Genomic DNA, 15,965 nt, shown 5'->3' on the forward strand with positions numbered 1-15,965 from the left:
TTATACTAGTAAGAATAATGTTTTCTCTGAGTTTTTTTGTTTTTTTCTGGATGCTTTCATCAGATTAAGAAAATTTCTTGCTATTAGTTGTTGAAGGTTTTTTATATCATAAATGAGAGTTGAATATTATTATCATATATCATTAATATATTATTATTGAACTATCGAAGGCTTTCCCTAAAACCATTGAGATGGTCTTATAACCGTTCTCCTTTAACGTGTTGACGAGATCATTGGTATTTATACTTTTTCTCTGTTAATGATTCTTGAGTCGTTAACTCAAGAATCTTGAGTGGTTGAAACAACTTGGTCATGGTGCATCATCTTTGATCACTGCTGTCTCTGGCTTGCTACTATTTTGTTCAGGATTTTTGCACTGATGCTCATGAATGAGACTGGCATGCCATCTTCCTTTGTGGTCCTGATTTTTTTCTGATTTGGATCATGTGGCCCTCATGGAATGAGTTGGGCATGATGCCTTCTTTTTCATGTCTCTGGATTGATGGGACACTTTGGATTCTCTCCAGATGGCCCTCAATGGTCCCTGCCTCCTCATTGTTAGGCCCCTGGGCAACCCCTTCTCATTTCTGGTAGGCCCAGGAACCTGTGGGGGTTTTGTTTGTTTGTTTGTTTTTTGAGTTGGAGTCTTGCTCTGTCACCCAGGCTGGAGTTGGAGTGCAATGGCCCGATCTCGGCTCACTGCAACCTCCACCTCCTGGGTTCAAGCGATTCTCCTGCCTCAGCCTCCTGAGTAGCTGGGATTACTGGCACCCACCAACATGCCTGGCTAATTTTTGTATTTTTAGTAGAGATGGAGTTTTACAATATTGGCCAGGCTTGTCTCTTGGCCAGGCTGGTCTCAAACTCCTGACCTCATGATCTGCCCACCTTGGCCTCCCAAAGTGCTGAGATTACAGGCATGAGCCACCACACCCAGTGGACCTGTGGTTTTTAGAAGCTCCCCAGGCATGTGAATGTTGTGAGCATCCCAGGATGACAGCCACTTTGAGTTCGGCTGTTAAAACTGTGAGAAAGCACTAGTGGGATCCTCTCCAGCACTTGCCTGCTGAGGTCATGGAAGAGGCTTGTTGGGGAGATGATGCGCTGGTTGACTCCTAAAGGATGGTTAGGAATGCACCAGATGGAAGCTGGGTTGGACCCACTCTATGCTGAAGAACAGCTTGTGTGGACACAAGGAGACACGGACATGTCATATTTGTAGAGCCTGGGGACTGGCCAATCACACCATTTGCTTAAAACATCATGTACATTTGGAGAAGTGGACTGAGACAGACTGAAGAAGCTAACAGTGGCCAGATGAGAAAGGGTCTTGTGTTACTTCCTAGAGATACTTAGATTTTATCCTGTGGGTGATAGGAGCAGTTGGAGGGACTGAAGCCAAGGAAAGATTTTATCCTGTGGGTGATAGGAGCAGTTGGAGGGACTGAAGCCAAGGAAACATGTTTCAAGATCTATGTTTTTTGAGATGCTGTCTGGTGACTGAATAGCAAATTCCCTGGATAAGGCCTGCCCAGGGTCAGGCAAAACAAGTTAGGAGGTTACTGAAATAAGGAGTATAAGAAGCGGTGTAGGTTTTGCTGACGTTTTGTAACACATCTCGTGATGATCTTCATTTCCTTCACCAATTTCCTGTTTCATTAATTCCCTTTCACGTGCTCTTCTGAAATTTGCCTCACAATCTTTGAATTCTCTTTTACATGTTGGTTTCATCACCTTTTACTTTTTGCTTTCCTGGAAACACAAATGATTCTGATTGCGACATGTCGGAATTATTTGCAACATTACCCTTTCTGCTGAAACCATGAGTTCACTGAGTACACAATTTGGTAGGATGCACATGTTGTTTTCATGGTCATGACCAGCTCTGTAGCATTTTATAACTACATTGGCAGTGTACTGGGAGGTGTAGAGGGAAATATTTATCTCATGTGTGGCTGACACAACCTGCCATGTTGTTTTAGGAGCCTCCTTGGAATCCCAGCAAGAATGCCACTGGCACAATTTGTAATCCCAATGTCCTTCTCCATGCCCTGGCTTCATGGCTTAGTCACTTCTGAAGTCTCTTTCTAACTGTCTGTTTCCACATCTATAAAGTGTGAGTTAAATCATCCTAACACTACTCATCTTACAAAGTTTTCTTGCTGATCATTAAAAGAGTTGGGAAAGAACTGTGTAAATTGTGAATTTCCATGGAGATGTTAGTTGTTACTTTATCAAGAAATAGAGACTCTAGAATGGAGTAGAAAGCAAACAGTCATGATTAAGTCCTCGTCCTCTTCTTCTTTTTATTAATTTTTAAAGAAAAGACATTTAATTGACTCACAGTTCCATATGTTTGGGGAGGCCTCAGGAAACTCAATCATGGCAGGAGGCAAAGGGGAAGAAGGCACCTTCTTCACAAGGCGGCAGGAGAGAGACAGCCCCTCTTCTTTTTTGTCATAAAGTCTACAGACGTGCTTATGCTTCAGGGAAGGGCGGGAAGAGAGAAGGAAGGACATTGCTTCACTGCAGCCCTCACTGATGAGTTTGCTAAGGCACCTCACTTTGTTCCAGCGTATGGGCAGAGCTCTGGCCACTACCTGTTCAGAAGGCCGGGACTGCATTGCTAGTTCCCCACTAACTCTGTGTGACCTTGGGCAAGGCTGGGCCTGTGTCAAAAGATTATACCCTGGGCTCTCAGGCTAGAGGATCTAAATATGAATCCTAGCTCTGCTAGAGCAATTAGTGATGTAACTTTGGATGGGTCAGTTAACCTTCCTGTGGCTTAGTTTGCTCATCTGTAAAACAGGGATCATAAAAATATCAATACCATGGGGTTGTTGGACAGATTGAATCAGTTAATGCAGGGCAAGTACTTAGCACGACACATATTCATTATTGTTTCCTGGAGTAAGAGCTGTGTGTGAGTGGGTGTGAGCATGTGTGAAACCCTTTCTCTGCAATCTCAGTTAAGAAACCAATCCAGAATTTAAAGTTCAGGGCCTAAGTGGGTGGTTATCTTCTCCCAGTTCCATGCTACCCCACCTTTGCTCTTTCTCCTGCCCATAGGTGGAGCCTAAGCGATCGATAAGAGAAGGAGAATAGAGGACAGGGAATGCCTTCGAAAATCCTAGAGGGACACAGAGGCTGAGAGGCAGGCAGTCCTGCAAGGGTCTTCTAATTTGATCAAGGAGAACCTTGGTCTTCATAAGCCAATTCTGGTCAGTTTCCCCCATGGAAAGATGAGGAAACAGGCCCAGGAATATCCAAGGTCTCACACTTCCCATCCGTCAAGTCTTGTTGATTCTGTTGCATTCATATCTTTCAAAGAGAGATGGAGTTTAGGGAAAGAAAGAAGGATCAACTGTGTCTGATACCGCTGGCAGCTTAAGTAAAGGATTCTTTTACTTCATAGCATTTATCCTAATTTGTAATTCAGTATTATTTGTGTGGCTGTTTGGTGTCTCTTTCTCCTATATGAGTGCTAGCTTCATAAGGGCAAAGATTCCGATTCTTTAATATTTAGTGCTTGCCACATGCTCTGAACACAGTAGGCATACAGGCTAACCAACATACAGCGGCATCAAAGTGAGACACCTACCTCCTCCAGTGCCAAGAGAGCATGTCCATGCACCTGTCACTCTCCTCAACACCACCTCCAAGCATGAGGCCCAAAAGCATTAGCTATGCCCCTCTTCCAGCCACCAAAATTTAAAGGCCAGGTGTGGTGGCTCCCATCTGAAATCCCAGAACTTTAGGAGACAGCAGCAGGAGGTCACTTGAGACCAGGAGTTTGAGACCAGCCTGGGCAACATAGCTAGACCCCATCTGTACTACAAATTAGCTGGCCATGGTTGCATGTCTGTATTCCCAACTACTAAGGAGGCTGAGGTGGGAGGATCACTTGTGCCCAGGACGTGGAAGCTACAGTGAGCTATAATCACAGCACTGAACTCCAGCCTGAGCAACAGAGTGAGACCCTGCCTCAAAACAATTTTAAAAATAAATAAATAAAAACAAAACTTAGATACCACCTGGTCACCGCGACCTGCAAAATCAAGTTTTCCCCTACTGAGAAGAATGGGGACCTGAGAGCTGAGTACCAGGGAGAGAATTCTTCCTTTTTTTTTTTTTGGTTTACATCCTCAAGATCATGACCTGTGAAATTTGAATATAATACACATATAATTCCAGAGCAGTGTTGCCTCCCCTTACCACTAGCAATTCACTTGGCCACTGGAGGTCAGGACAAGCTTCCCAGAAGAGGTACCACTTGGGCTACCAATATAAAAGGATGAAAACATTGGAGTGATGGTGTTCCTTGCATCATTGAGTCCCTGGACAGCCTGTCCACTGATGCTGATATCTGAGACTAATGCTTCTCTGAATGTTGAGATTAAACTTTGATCCAATGAAACCAGACTGAGAAAGAAGATAAGTCTTTCATTGTTGATAAGGACCTTGTATTTCTTAAAATTGTATGATTATTTTTCCTTAGCTGTACTATAATTATCTGCTTGTTTGTCTCTGCTCTATGTGCTTAGGGTACAAAGTTGACCAAGACCAACTTTGGTTGGGAGCACAGTACTGAGAGCACAGTACTGAGAGCTTTAAAAAACATGATGAATGCTTGAATACAGGAAAAGAGAAGGGGAGAGGCATGTGGTGGTCGGGTGTATCTTCCTTGACACATTCAGTGCAGCTGTCGGTAGTCAAGTTCCTACATGTTAGAAGATGTTACCTTCTGTGGAATTAAGTGGCAGAACATGCCTTCGATTATCTTCCTTTGCAGAGCAACACCAATTGCATTAGTTAAGACACAGTGCCGGTTGCATTTGAGTCCCAAGCAATGATTAGTCTATCACCATTGGTGTAGATTCCAACCAGTCAGACCACCTCCTGAAGTTTGTAAGGCAGGTAAATTTTCATCTTAGAATAAGAATCATCTTAGCCAAGTATGTGTTTTAGAGGAAAGAAGAAAACATATTCATTTCCATAAGAGTTTTGTTTCTAAAAAATCAAATAAGAAAGGCTCTGGGTTTAGGTGAGCTAATGAAGTTGTTGATAATCATCAGATGACACTGGAATCTTTACTTGTCTGAGTGTGTTCTGTGCACCTCTCAGTGTGGGAACATAGGGAGATCCTCCAGCAATGCTACTGATATGGTCAGAAAATGTATCTTTCCTCCTCCCTGCTGAGATGAGATGGAGTCCTTTGTTCTAGAAGACCCATGGGGGTGCCGCTGGGAGTAACACTTGAGACAGGAACACAAATCTCAACCAATTTGTGGTTGCAGCCTTGAGTCTCACTATTTCCCATGGTGATGCTTAGCAGGGAATGGCAGATGCACCAGAGCAGCAGAGGACCTTCTATCTCCCTTCCTGTTAGCTTTTTATAATGTTTTATTGTGATCAGTAGCAGCTGGGAAGCTACTTGCAATCACTGAGCCTCAGTTTCTACATCTGTAAACTGGAGATAGTAGCATGGCCCTATGTCATGTGCTCAGCGAAGCCACTGAAAAGAGACAGATATGTATCAGAATTCCCTGAACTTTTATCCTACTTCTCCTGGGGATTGTCACCCACCTTCCCATGTCTGTCCTTTGTTGGCTTGACACTTGCTGTCACTTCTTTTCTTAGGTACTTCTCTGTAGGGCTCCATGATTCCAGGGATTCCAGAGTTATGGCACATGCATACCTCCATCCAAACATGTTTATGTGTCTCCTGCTTCACTAGGCTGTCCCCAAGGAAGATGTGGCTCCCACAACACACCTGGCACAACACTGCACATGACATTCACCCACTTCGCCTTGAGTCTGACATGGAATCTGGCATGATGTTCACACACTCAGGCCAGGTGCTGAGCAGCCCTGGAGGCTTTGGGGCCACAGGGATGGGAAAAGGTGCCTTTCTAGGGTATCAGTTTCTGCAGGACGGCTGAGTGTGAGAAAGAATAAAGAGAGGAGAAAGTGCACAATCACAGCTTAAACATCATCTATTTCTACTGAGTTATAAGAACTCTGAGATTTTGTTTGTCATGTAATCCACTCATCAGGCCAAGCAGACACAGAACTTGGGTCTGAGTGATGATAATGAGCTGATATGATTTTCACACCCTCATCACTGAGATCTCTCCCATCAGGAATGGGTCAGGGGGCTCACAGGTGGCAGCAACTGCTATTACAGGCCTCATCTCTAGCAGCTCCTGGGGCCTGCTCTCCTCCCATTAGGAAAACCCCCGCTTGTTAAAAAGGAAGCCATTTGCTTTGAATTCCAATTCCACCCGCAAGAGGCTGGGACCATCTTATTGGAGTCCTTGATGCTTTGTGAGGCTGCAGTGACCGCTGCCCCATCATTGCTGGCTGAGGTGGTTGGGGTTCACTTGACCATCTGGGCAGCTGTTCTCTTCTCTCCTTTCTCTCCTACCATTTCCAGACATGCAGCATATCCAGAGAGTAGGGACCACTCTTTGGTAAAGAACCTGTCTGATTGCTGTCTATGCAGGACTTTTGAAAGCTTCACAGGAAGCAGCACAAATTGATACTGTTCCACGAAGCCATCAGCTCCATCTCATCCATGCCCTGTCTCTTTTTTAGGGGTCCTCTTGCCAACAGAATCACAGAGGGCAAGCCTGAAAGTGCAGAGACAGCAGCTGAGTCACAGCTAAGAGATCTGGCTGCATTAATGACCTAAGAAGATGGAGTGGTCACTGGAAGTCAGAGGGGATGACACACAGGGGCACAGCAATCTCAGCCAAGTCAACTCCACCAGTCTTTCTGGTCGCCCACTGTGTGTACAGCACCCTGACAGGGACCGTAGCCATGACAGTGAATAAGACCAGACTATGCCCTTGAGGAACTCACCTCTGCTAAGGGAAACAGGCGTGAAAACACACAATGGTGGTAAAGAGAAGAGAGGACAATAGGACTGCATGAAGGGGATGGAAAGTACCCAGGGGAGGAAACAGTTAAATGTGTGTGAGGAAGTTGGTGAGGAAAGACTCTAAGAGAAGGCATTGTCTGGCTGGGTTTGGAAGGATGCGTAGGCGTCTTCTAGGGGGTGCAGGCACACTCTAGGCATAGGTAAAGATCTGTAGGTGTGGCTTGTTGGGATGGATTTCAAGTATTATGGAATGAGGACAGCCATGGAGACAAAGGCAGGAGAGAGGAGATTTAATAGATTTCATGCCAATGGCTCCACCTGAGTTTCTGATAAGGACCCAGAACCGTTGGACTCCCCAGTAACATTGATTGAGTTGTTTATGATTCCTCATAGAATATGAACTCAAAGGAGGTCAGTGAGGGGTGTGTGTGTGTGATTCTTTGCCAACTGCCAAGGTGGAGAAGCCTCTTCCAACTGCAGGTGGAGCACAGGTGGCCCTGCTACTGGCTGCCACTCCAGCCCTGCCTCCTTCTCCAGCATATAAACAATCCAGCAGCCTCAGTGATTCACTCCTGTGCAGGGAAGGAAAGCTCCACGCACACAGCCCAGCAAACAGCAGCACACAACTGAAAGGAAGACTCAGAGGAGAGAGATAAGGAAGGCAAGTAGTGATGGATCTCATCCCAGACTTGGCTGTGGAAACCTGGCTTCTCTTGGCTGTCACCCTGGTGCTCCTCTATTTGTGAGTAACTGTCCAGGTTCTTCACCTCTGTTTTCTTGGACTTGGGGTGCTAATCAGGCTTCTATTTCCCTTATCTGTTTTGAAGATCAAAAAAGATGGTCAGGCCGGGCGCGGTGGCTCACACCTGTAATCCGAGCACTTCAGGAGGCTGAGGCAGGTGGAATGCCTGAGGTCAGGAGTTCAAGACCAAGCTGTCTAACATGGTGAAACTGTGTCTCTACTAAAAATACAAAAATTAGCTGGGGCGTGATGGTGCATGCCTATATTCCCAGCTACTTGGGAGGCTGAGGCAGGAGAATCGCTTGAACCCAGGAGGCGGAGGTTGCAGTGAGCTGAGATCATGCCACTGTACTTCAGCCTGGGTGACGGAGTGAGACTCTATCTCAAAAAAAAAAAAAAAAAAAAAAAAGAAAGAAAGAAAGAAAAAAAAGATGTTCCAGGAGAAGTAGCTTAAGTGTTGGATGCTACAAACACATAGAGGTTATTATAGATCTTATGCAGATGTATAAAGGAATAAATAAGCATCTCCCCTGTCCATCTTTAGTGGCAAGAAGGGTTTAGGGACAGCATTGATTAAGGATGATCTACCTGACAATAGTTTGGACCCAAGGAAGGATAAGGAAGGAAAGAGTGATGGATCTCATCCCAAACTTGGCCATGGAAACCTGACTTCTCCTTACTAAACCAGAATTTGGGTTTTACATTTTCCCCTTTACACTGCAGTAGAAGAGGATGAATCCTCTCACGGGTGGGATCCTGGCATCCTAGAGCAGGTGGAGGGAAGATTCACTCCCCACTGTGGGTAGTGAGGCTTCTTGCCTGTCACATTTCACTTATACCTCAATTTCACACTTACCAAGATTTGGGAATCATGATGACAGGAAAATAGAAAATATAGACGTCATTTTAATTCTTTCACAGAAACGTTAGAAATTCAGTGAGTTGTGGCAACGTATTTTCCATCTTCTGACATTTTAACACAAATTGATATGGCTTAAATTCATTCTGTTTAAAATCAGATTTTTTTGGAGATAGCCTATTTCCAGCATATTCCTCCTAGGTGATAAATGAGGGCTGTTAGTTCAGTATTTGTTACAATAAATGTGTGTAAAATAACCTCACCTTTCCAGAATAATGTCAGGAATATGAATCTAATGCACAAATGTGTAACTCTATGACCAGATTGCATATGTCTTTTAAAATATATCTTCCCAACAGTTTGTTTTAATACCCCTATTTCAAATAAACCTGCTTAGCAGGTTATCTTAAACTGTCAGGGCAGGGGAGTAAGCAAGACTGTGAGCCAGTGATGACAGCAAAAGCATCCAGGTAGGATCAAGGTGAAGTGAGAAAATATTCCTCATCCTTCAGGGTAGAACTCCAAAGAGATATTCATGGGTCCTGGCCCCCTAGTGGAGGTCACTCAAACATGTTTGCATCTCATCTGCTTCAAGCCTGGACACAGGGGCACCATCTGTGTCAATCTGTGTGTGGTCGGCCATGTTGTGGGGCTGTCACTACAGATTCGGGCAGCCAGGCAGACAATACCTTAGCCTTAGATGATGCTGGTACAGCCCAGGAGTCAGAAGCTGTAGTGTAGACCATGCCCTCCTTAGGCCAACACAATTAAGTGCACTAGATGACTGGCTTTTCTGTTAGCCTCTTCATTGGAACCAAAAGCAGCATTACTCTACCAAACAGAGGGAGCTGGAAAGAAACTAAACAGTTTGCCCAGCGTAGCCTCTGCCTTGACATGGAACCATGTGAGTCTAGACATTCACCTAGATCTTTCCTTGGGGGCCAGTGCTGCTGACACATTAACTCAATAATTTGTCCTGGCCTGAGAGACCGTGTAACTTGTAGAAAGTTTAGAAGCAGACATTAGTGTTACTGATTTGTCATGGCTGTGACAACAAAGGAAGGAACTGGAGTGGGAAAACCAAAGGCCACCCTGGTTTTGGCAGATGGTGCACACACTTCCACTAACTGTTCTGGGGGCAAGGATCCAAATGCACTATTGGGCCTGGCTATGCTGCCTCTGCTGGGTCCTCCAAACATAAGCCTCCATGCCATTTCTCAGTTGTATTTTACCGTATATCATCAGAGTCACTGGGTTTGCACAGAATGTTTGGAATCTATACTGTCTTAAGGGCTACCCTTTAAATAAGAGAAAGCAAGGTCTTAATTCAACTGTCTGGAACATTTTATGTTTACCTATGTGGAATACTACATCTTTTGCTATCATCAGGAGGGTACGTGGACATTAGAAGGCCCCTGCCTTTCAGCTGAAAGCACATATGAGGCATACGGATCCATTTATACACACTATGCTTTTCAGCCACATTTTCCTAATTTGTCTCTCTGGGGTCAACGTTGTGGGACTAGCGGATTCATGGTTGAATTGATGGATGGTGACCTCTTCCATCAGCTTTTCTTTTTCTTTTTTGAGGCAGAGTCTTGCTCTGCCACCTAGGCTGGAGTGCAGTGGCACGATTTGGGCTCACTGCAAGCTCCGTCTCCCGGGTTCAGGCCATTCTCCTGTCTCAGCCTCCCAAGAAGCTGGGATTACAGGCGCCCGCCACCACACCCAGCTGATTTTTTGTATTTTTAGTAGAAACGGGGTTTCACCATGTTAGCCAGGATGGTCTCAATCTCCAGACCTTGTGATCTGCCCACCTCGGCCTCCCAAAGTGCTGGGATTACAGGCGTGAGCCACGGCGCCCGGCCTCCATCAGCTTTTCTTCTTCCTCCAGTTTCCACTCTTCAGTTACGTCAGACGGGGAAGGTCTTCAGACATCCAGAACCCCTGGTTGGGGGAGTCCATACATGACCCATCAAAGATGAGTTGCAAGCAGGCCTGCCATAGGGAGCAGCAGCATTAACGGGTTTTCCTACAGAGACAGTTGATGTGCAGAGGCAATAAACTGACTGCTTTGTGATTGATCACCTTGAGAAAAATGAGCATGTCTGGCTGTATTAGTCCTTTCTTGCATTGCTATAAAGAAATACCTGAGGCTGGGTATTTATAAAGAAAAGAGATTTAATTGTCTCATGGTTCTGCAGGCTGTACAAGAAGCATAGTGACTTCTGCCTCTAGGGAGGCCTCAGGAAATTTACAATCATGACAGAAGGTGAAGGAGAAGCAGGCAGATCTTTATACGGCTGGAGCAGAAGCAAGAGAGAGTGGGGAGGAGGTGCCACACACATTTAAACCACCAGATCTCATAAAAACTCATTGTCGTGAGGACAACACCCAAGGCAGGATGGTGCGAAATCATGAGAAACTGCCCCTAGGATCCAATCACCTTCTACCAGGCCCAACCTCCAGCACTGGGGACTACACTTCAACATGAGATTTGGGTAGGGGTACAGATTCAGACCATGTCGCTGACACTGTGCTTGTCAGATAAATATCACCAGTTGGAAGGCTAGATTCCACAAGAGGAGGAATGACCTGGAAATTGGTTCTTTAGTTGTGATTCTTCTGCACACTGTCATTCAGGGAACTATGAGTCAATCATCTTTACCAATAGGTCAAATCAACCAGATCATCTGACCACAGAGACTGAGTTGTAGCTGAAAGCTGCTCACATTTCTATGAGGCCAATGGAGGCCTTGAGCACAGTTGTCAGTCTGTAGAAATAAGGACTCTGTGACTCCTCCAAGACCTCTCTGTGAATTACGGTTTAAGAAGGGCCAGATCCTAAAACAGGGTCAGAACTTTGAGGGAAGGGAAAGCATAAAAGCCTCTAGGCAAATTCTAAAGACAGGGTCACCATAGGCTCTCAGTGACCCTCTGTGACCGAGTGGATGCAGTGATGCAAAATCTCATCATCACGGCTGAACACAAAAGAAAAGTCACCCTTTCTACCTAGGATGAGACCCCCCAAATTTGGGAAGAGGCCACTTACTAAACAGACATAAGGGAATAAAGAGACCTGGAAGAATTCCTGCCTGAACCTTTCAGGAGCACTCACGTTTGAGGACATTTTTCAAGTATTTGCTTCAGGATTGGGACCTTGAAGGCTTCAGCTGCTTTTAGCTAATCAATTGTGACTTTTTGGGATCTCACAGTGGGGGTGGGAAAGGACCTGATGAAGAAATATAATTATTGCCATCAGAGTTACTGTTATTATTTATTGCCTTAATGTTACCTCCTTCTCTTGAGCATTCCAGTTCCTCTGTCAGTGACTCATCAACCCCTATATCTATAAAGTCACAATCCCTGAGACCTGATTTCTGTTTCACTTTGTAGATATGGAACCCATTCACATGGACTTTTTAAGAAGCTTGGAATTCCAGGGCCCACACCTTTGCCTTTATTGGGAAACATTTTGTCCTACCGTAAGGTGAGTGTTTTTGAGCTCCCTCTTTTGCTTCTCATGATTGCAAAGAGCAGCTTAGTTCCATCAGTGAAAATGCTTCTCCTCAGGAGGAAAGTCTGAGGTTTTACACTTTCAGAACAGTGTGTAGGCATCACCCAGAGCATGGCAAGGTTTACGCCGGGACTCTCTTGCTAACTCTCAGGAACCTCAGGTTTGCTTCAGTTGAGCAGCCCAAATCTCAGGCAGATCAGCAACCTGATGTTGAGAACTTGATGTGTAGACTTTGTGAGCACCATAAAGAAGATTTTCTTTTTGCTCCATGCAGGTTAGGAAAGTACAGTCATACTTAGTACTAAAAGTTGGAACAGGATCCCTTGATTGTGGCTTGTAATCTGTGTACATGAGAGTCAAACTTTCCTCTCTGTAGCAAGAGCTCTTGAGTAACCTTTTTTCCCTTCCTTCTGGACAGGTTTGAAACTCAGTTTGTTAGGGAGCCCAAGTATTTACCACTGGTCATTTGCACCTGCTTCAATCCTCTCCAAAAAATGCTAAATTCCCCAAGGGTATCTCCATGGCTCTACCCCAGCTCTTACTCCCCATGACATCTTTTGCAGCTTTGAGGGTCAGAACAAAGGAGTTCTGCTTTACTTCTTTTCCTTCAAAGGCTGCACCATATGGGTAGGTCTGATCAAGGAGTGGATATAACTGAGATGAGATAGTGGTTGTCTATGAAACTCAGATATTTAAGCACAAAATGAATGTGTGGGGTTTTGTTTTACATGAAGATGGAATCACATTCAAAATCACTAGAAAGGGGATGATTTGATGAAATTATTAAATATTTAATTTTGCTGAATAGAATATCATATGTGCCATGTGGACCGTGAACTTTGGCCGAGCCTTTGTGCCTAACCTGGTCTGATGCTCTGCCCAGGGCCTGGGCCCTGGATGGAAAATTAGGAGCCCATGTCCACATGGCCAGCAGCAGCAGTCAGCTCTCTGGCTTACATCATCTTTCCTGCATACCTGAGACTTGTTTCTCAGATTCTAATTCTCTCAGGTGAGGGCTTTGTTGTCTAATTACTACCCAGGAATTTCATATTTTTTCCCTGTGCAAAAAAATAATTTCCCCACCACCTTCTCCAGGTCAGCTCTTTAGTAGACGTACCCCCAAGATACACATTCCTGGGACCTTTGTTTGCACAGTGAAAATGTCACCCCTGAAATGTAGATACAGGAAGATTTGTTTTTCAGTTTCAGTGAAAACTCCGAGCAAGTGTTGTAATTGGCTGTGTACGATGTGTACAGGGGACATTTTCTCAGAACTTCCATGTTAAGCTGGAAAACTGGAAAGCAAGTCCACTTTGTCATTCTGTCACTCACTCATTTCTCATTCAACAACATGCCTCATATTTATCTAAATCTACTAGACTAAAAGAGGTCCCTGGTGTTTGTAACTTTCTAATTCTGCTAGAACTCTAGAGTGAGCTCATGAAATAAAAGAAAAGGATGACGAACAAGGAGATGAAAGACTGCGCATTATCTTCTGATGCTCATTCACTTTCCCTCAGCCTCAGTTTCCCCACATGCCCCTGGAGGTGATCATTCAGGGATTCATGAGATTTTAGAGACAACACACGAAAAAGCAAAAAGACATCAGAAAGACAAGGAGGTACTTAGTATTTATACACAAGGATAAGTCATTCAGTATCCACAACACTTGGAGAAAATTCAAGAGTGATTTTAAGTTTCCCATTTCAAATACTTCCTCTGTTTTCTCTTATTTCCTTTTTGATGTCTCTAAATAAGCTTCCTGTAACTGCCAGCAAGTCTGATTTCTTTGGATTCAACTGTTTTCATCTCAATTAGAGGCAGGGTTAAGTACATTTAAAATAATAATCAAATATCATTTTGTTTCTCCTCCCAGGGCTTTTGGACGTTTGATATGGAATGTTATAAAAAGTATGGAAAAGTGTGGGGGTGAGTATTCTGGAAACTTCCATTGGATAGACTTGCTCATATGATGAGGTTACCCCACTGCGCAGAGGACAGTCTCAGCCCAAAGCCTCTTGGGATGAAGCTCTTGTCAACCTAACTACAAAGAGAGTTCTCTGAAAGAACAGGATATTTACTTAGGAGTAGAGTATTGCAATGGGAATCTGCATGCCATTATAAACTATGTGCAAACTCACGGAAGTAAAGCAAGACAAAGAGTCTCCAAGGAAAATATGAGGAGGATTTCATATCAGTTTTGAAATAATTATCCTTCGCTACAAAGATCAATAGCAAGGGTGACACCATACCAAGGTTGAACAGGCAGTTGCTGATTAGGTGCCCTTGTAGAAATCTTTTTGTTTAATGTTGGGATGGCCTTTGTGCAAGCTTGTAGTTTTGCAAAGTCTTTTGTGATAGTTTTGTTATCAGGCATACAAGCATGAGAATCCTCTCTTCATAGCCTTCTTTGATTTATTTGTCAGGGTTTTTAAAAACACACACACACACACACACACACACACACACACACACCCCATCATTTTGCTTCTGACAACATTCACGCTCGCTATTGTAAAACTTTTCAAAGCTTGTCCTACCAAGGATCCCATGTGTCACCAGGTGTCGAGTTCTACAGTCTGAACTAGGCTGGGAGCATTGTGGTTACCACTTTTCTCCAGACTTTGGTGGCCCAGGGACTCACAGCATCACGCTCTGTCCAGTGTCTGCCTATTTCCCTCTTCTTTTTTTCTTCCTTAGGTGCCCTTTTATTACATGCATTCTCTCAAATACTTCTAATACGTGCTCATAAGTGCATGGCATCATCTCCTTCCCACATCGATTCACTTTCAATTAAAAACCAAAACCCTTTCATTTACACTTTGGATTTAAAGTGCTTTTGAATGAAGGGTGAGAGACAATAGAGAAACAGATTGGCAAATCACTTATGCTCTGCTGTTGTTGTTTTTGTAATTTTCTCTGCAAGTGTGGAACTTTTCATTCTGTTTTGTTATTAAATTTAAGTCAAGACTTTTTAATAGAAGGGTATATAAGCATTTCTTTGTCTATACCTTTCTGCTGAATTTGAAGAAATGCTGAATATTCTTAATCACTGTGTTCCCTGGCAGGCTGATGGACTGTGATTTTATTTTTTATTTTTATTTTTTAAATTATACTTTAAGTTCTGGGTTACATGCATAGAATGTGTAGTGTTGTTACATAGGTATATACGTGCCATGGTGATTTGCTGCACCCATCAACCCTTCACCCACATTAGGTATTTCTCCTAATGTTATCCCTCCCCTAGCCCCCCACCCAACAACAGGCCCCAATGTGTGAAGTTCCCCTGTGTCCATGTGTTCTCATCATTCAACTCCCACTTATGAGTGAGAACACGCGGTGTTTGGTTCTCTGATCTTGTGATAGTTTGCTGAGAATGATGGTTTCCAGCTTAATCCATGTCCCCGCAAAGGACATGAACTCATCCTTTTTTATGGCTGCATGGTATTCCATGGTGTATACGTGCCACATTTTCTTTATCCAGTCTGTCACTGATGGACATTTGGGTTGGTTCCAAGTCTTTGCTATTGTGAATAGTTCCGCAATAAACATACGTGTGCATGTGTCTTTATTGTAGAACATTTTATAATGCTTTGGGTATATTCCTGGTAATGGGATTGCTGGGTCAAATGGTATTTCTAGTTCTAGATACTTGAGGAATCGCCACGCTGTTTTCCGCAATGGTTGAACTAATTTACACTCCCACCAACAGTGTAAAAGTGTTCCTATTTTTCCACAACCTGTCCAGCATCTGTTGTTTCCTGACTTTTTAATGATCACCATACTAACTGGCATGAGATGCTTTCTCATTGTGGTTTTGATTTGCATTTCTCTAATGACCAGTGATGATGAGCATTTTTTCACATGTCTGTTGGCTGCATAAAAGTCTTCTTTTGAGAAGTGTCTGTTCATATCCTTTGCCCATTTTTTGATGGGGTTGTTTGCTTTTTTTCTTGTAAATTTG

General features: G+C 43.9%; 1 protein-coding gene across 7 annotated transcripts in view; it reads left to right on the forward strand.

The window, feature by feature from the left end:
* The first annotated feature begins 7,375 nt into the window (after positions 1 to 7,375).
* LOC126950475 (cytochrome P450 3A8) overlaps positions 7,376 to 15,965 on the forward strand; it is a 156,738-nt gene continuing 148,148 nt past the window's right edge. For all 7 annotated transcript variants that reach the window (XR_007724180.1, XR_007724181.1, XR_007724179.1 and 4 more), the window contains exons 1-3: positions 7,376 to 7,625; positions 11,881 to 11,974; positions 13,878 to 13,930. Coding sequence is in view for 4 of the 7 variants with exons in the window: in XM_050784024.1 (XP_050639981.1) it covers positions 7,555 to 7,625; positions 11,881 to 11,974; positions 13,878 to 13,930 (218 nt within the window). In the remaining 3 variants the exon portion in view is untranslated. The remainder of the gene's footprint in view (positions 7,626 to 11,880; positions 11,975 to 13,877; positions 13,931 to 15,965) is intronic.

Source organism: Macaca thibetana, chromosome 3 (assembly GCF_024542745.1).
Source record: "Macaca thibetana thibetana isolate TM-01 chromosome 3, ASM2454274v1, whole genome shotgun sequence".
NCBI classification, from domain to species: domain Eukaryota; kingdom Metazoa; phylum Chordata; class Mammalia; order Primates; family Cercopithecidae; genus Macaca; species Macaca thibetana.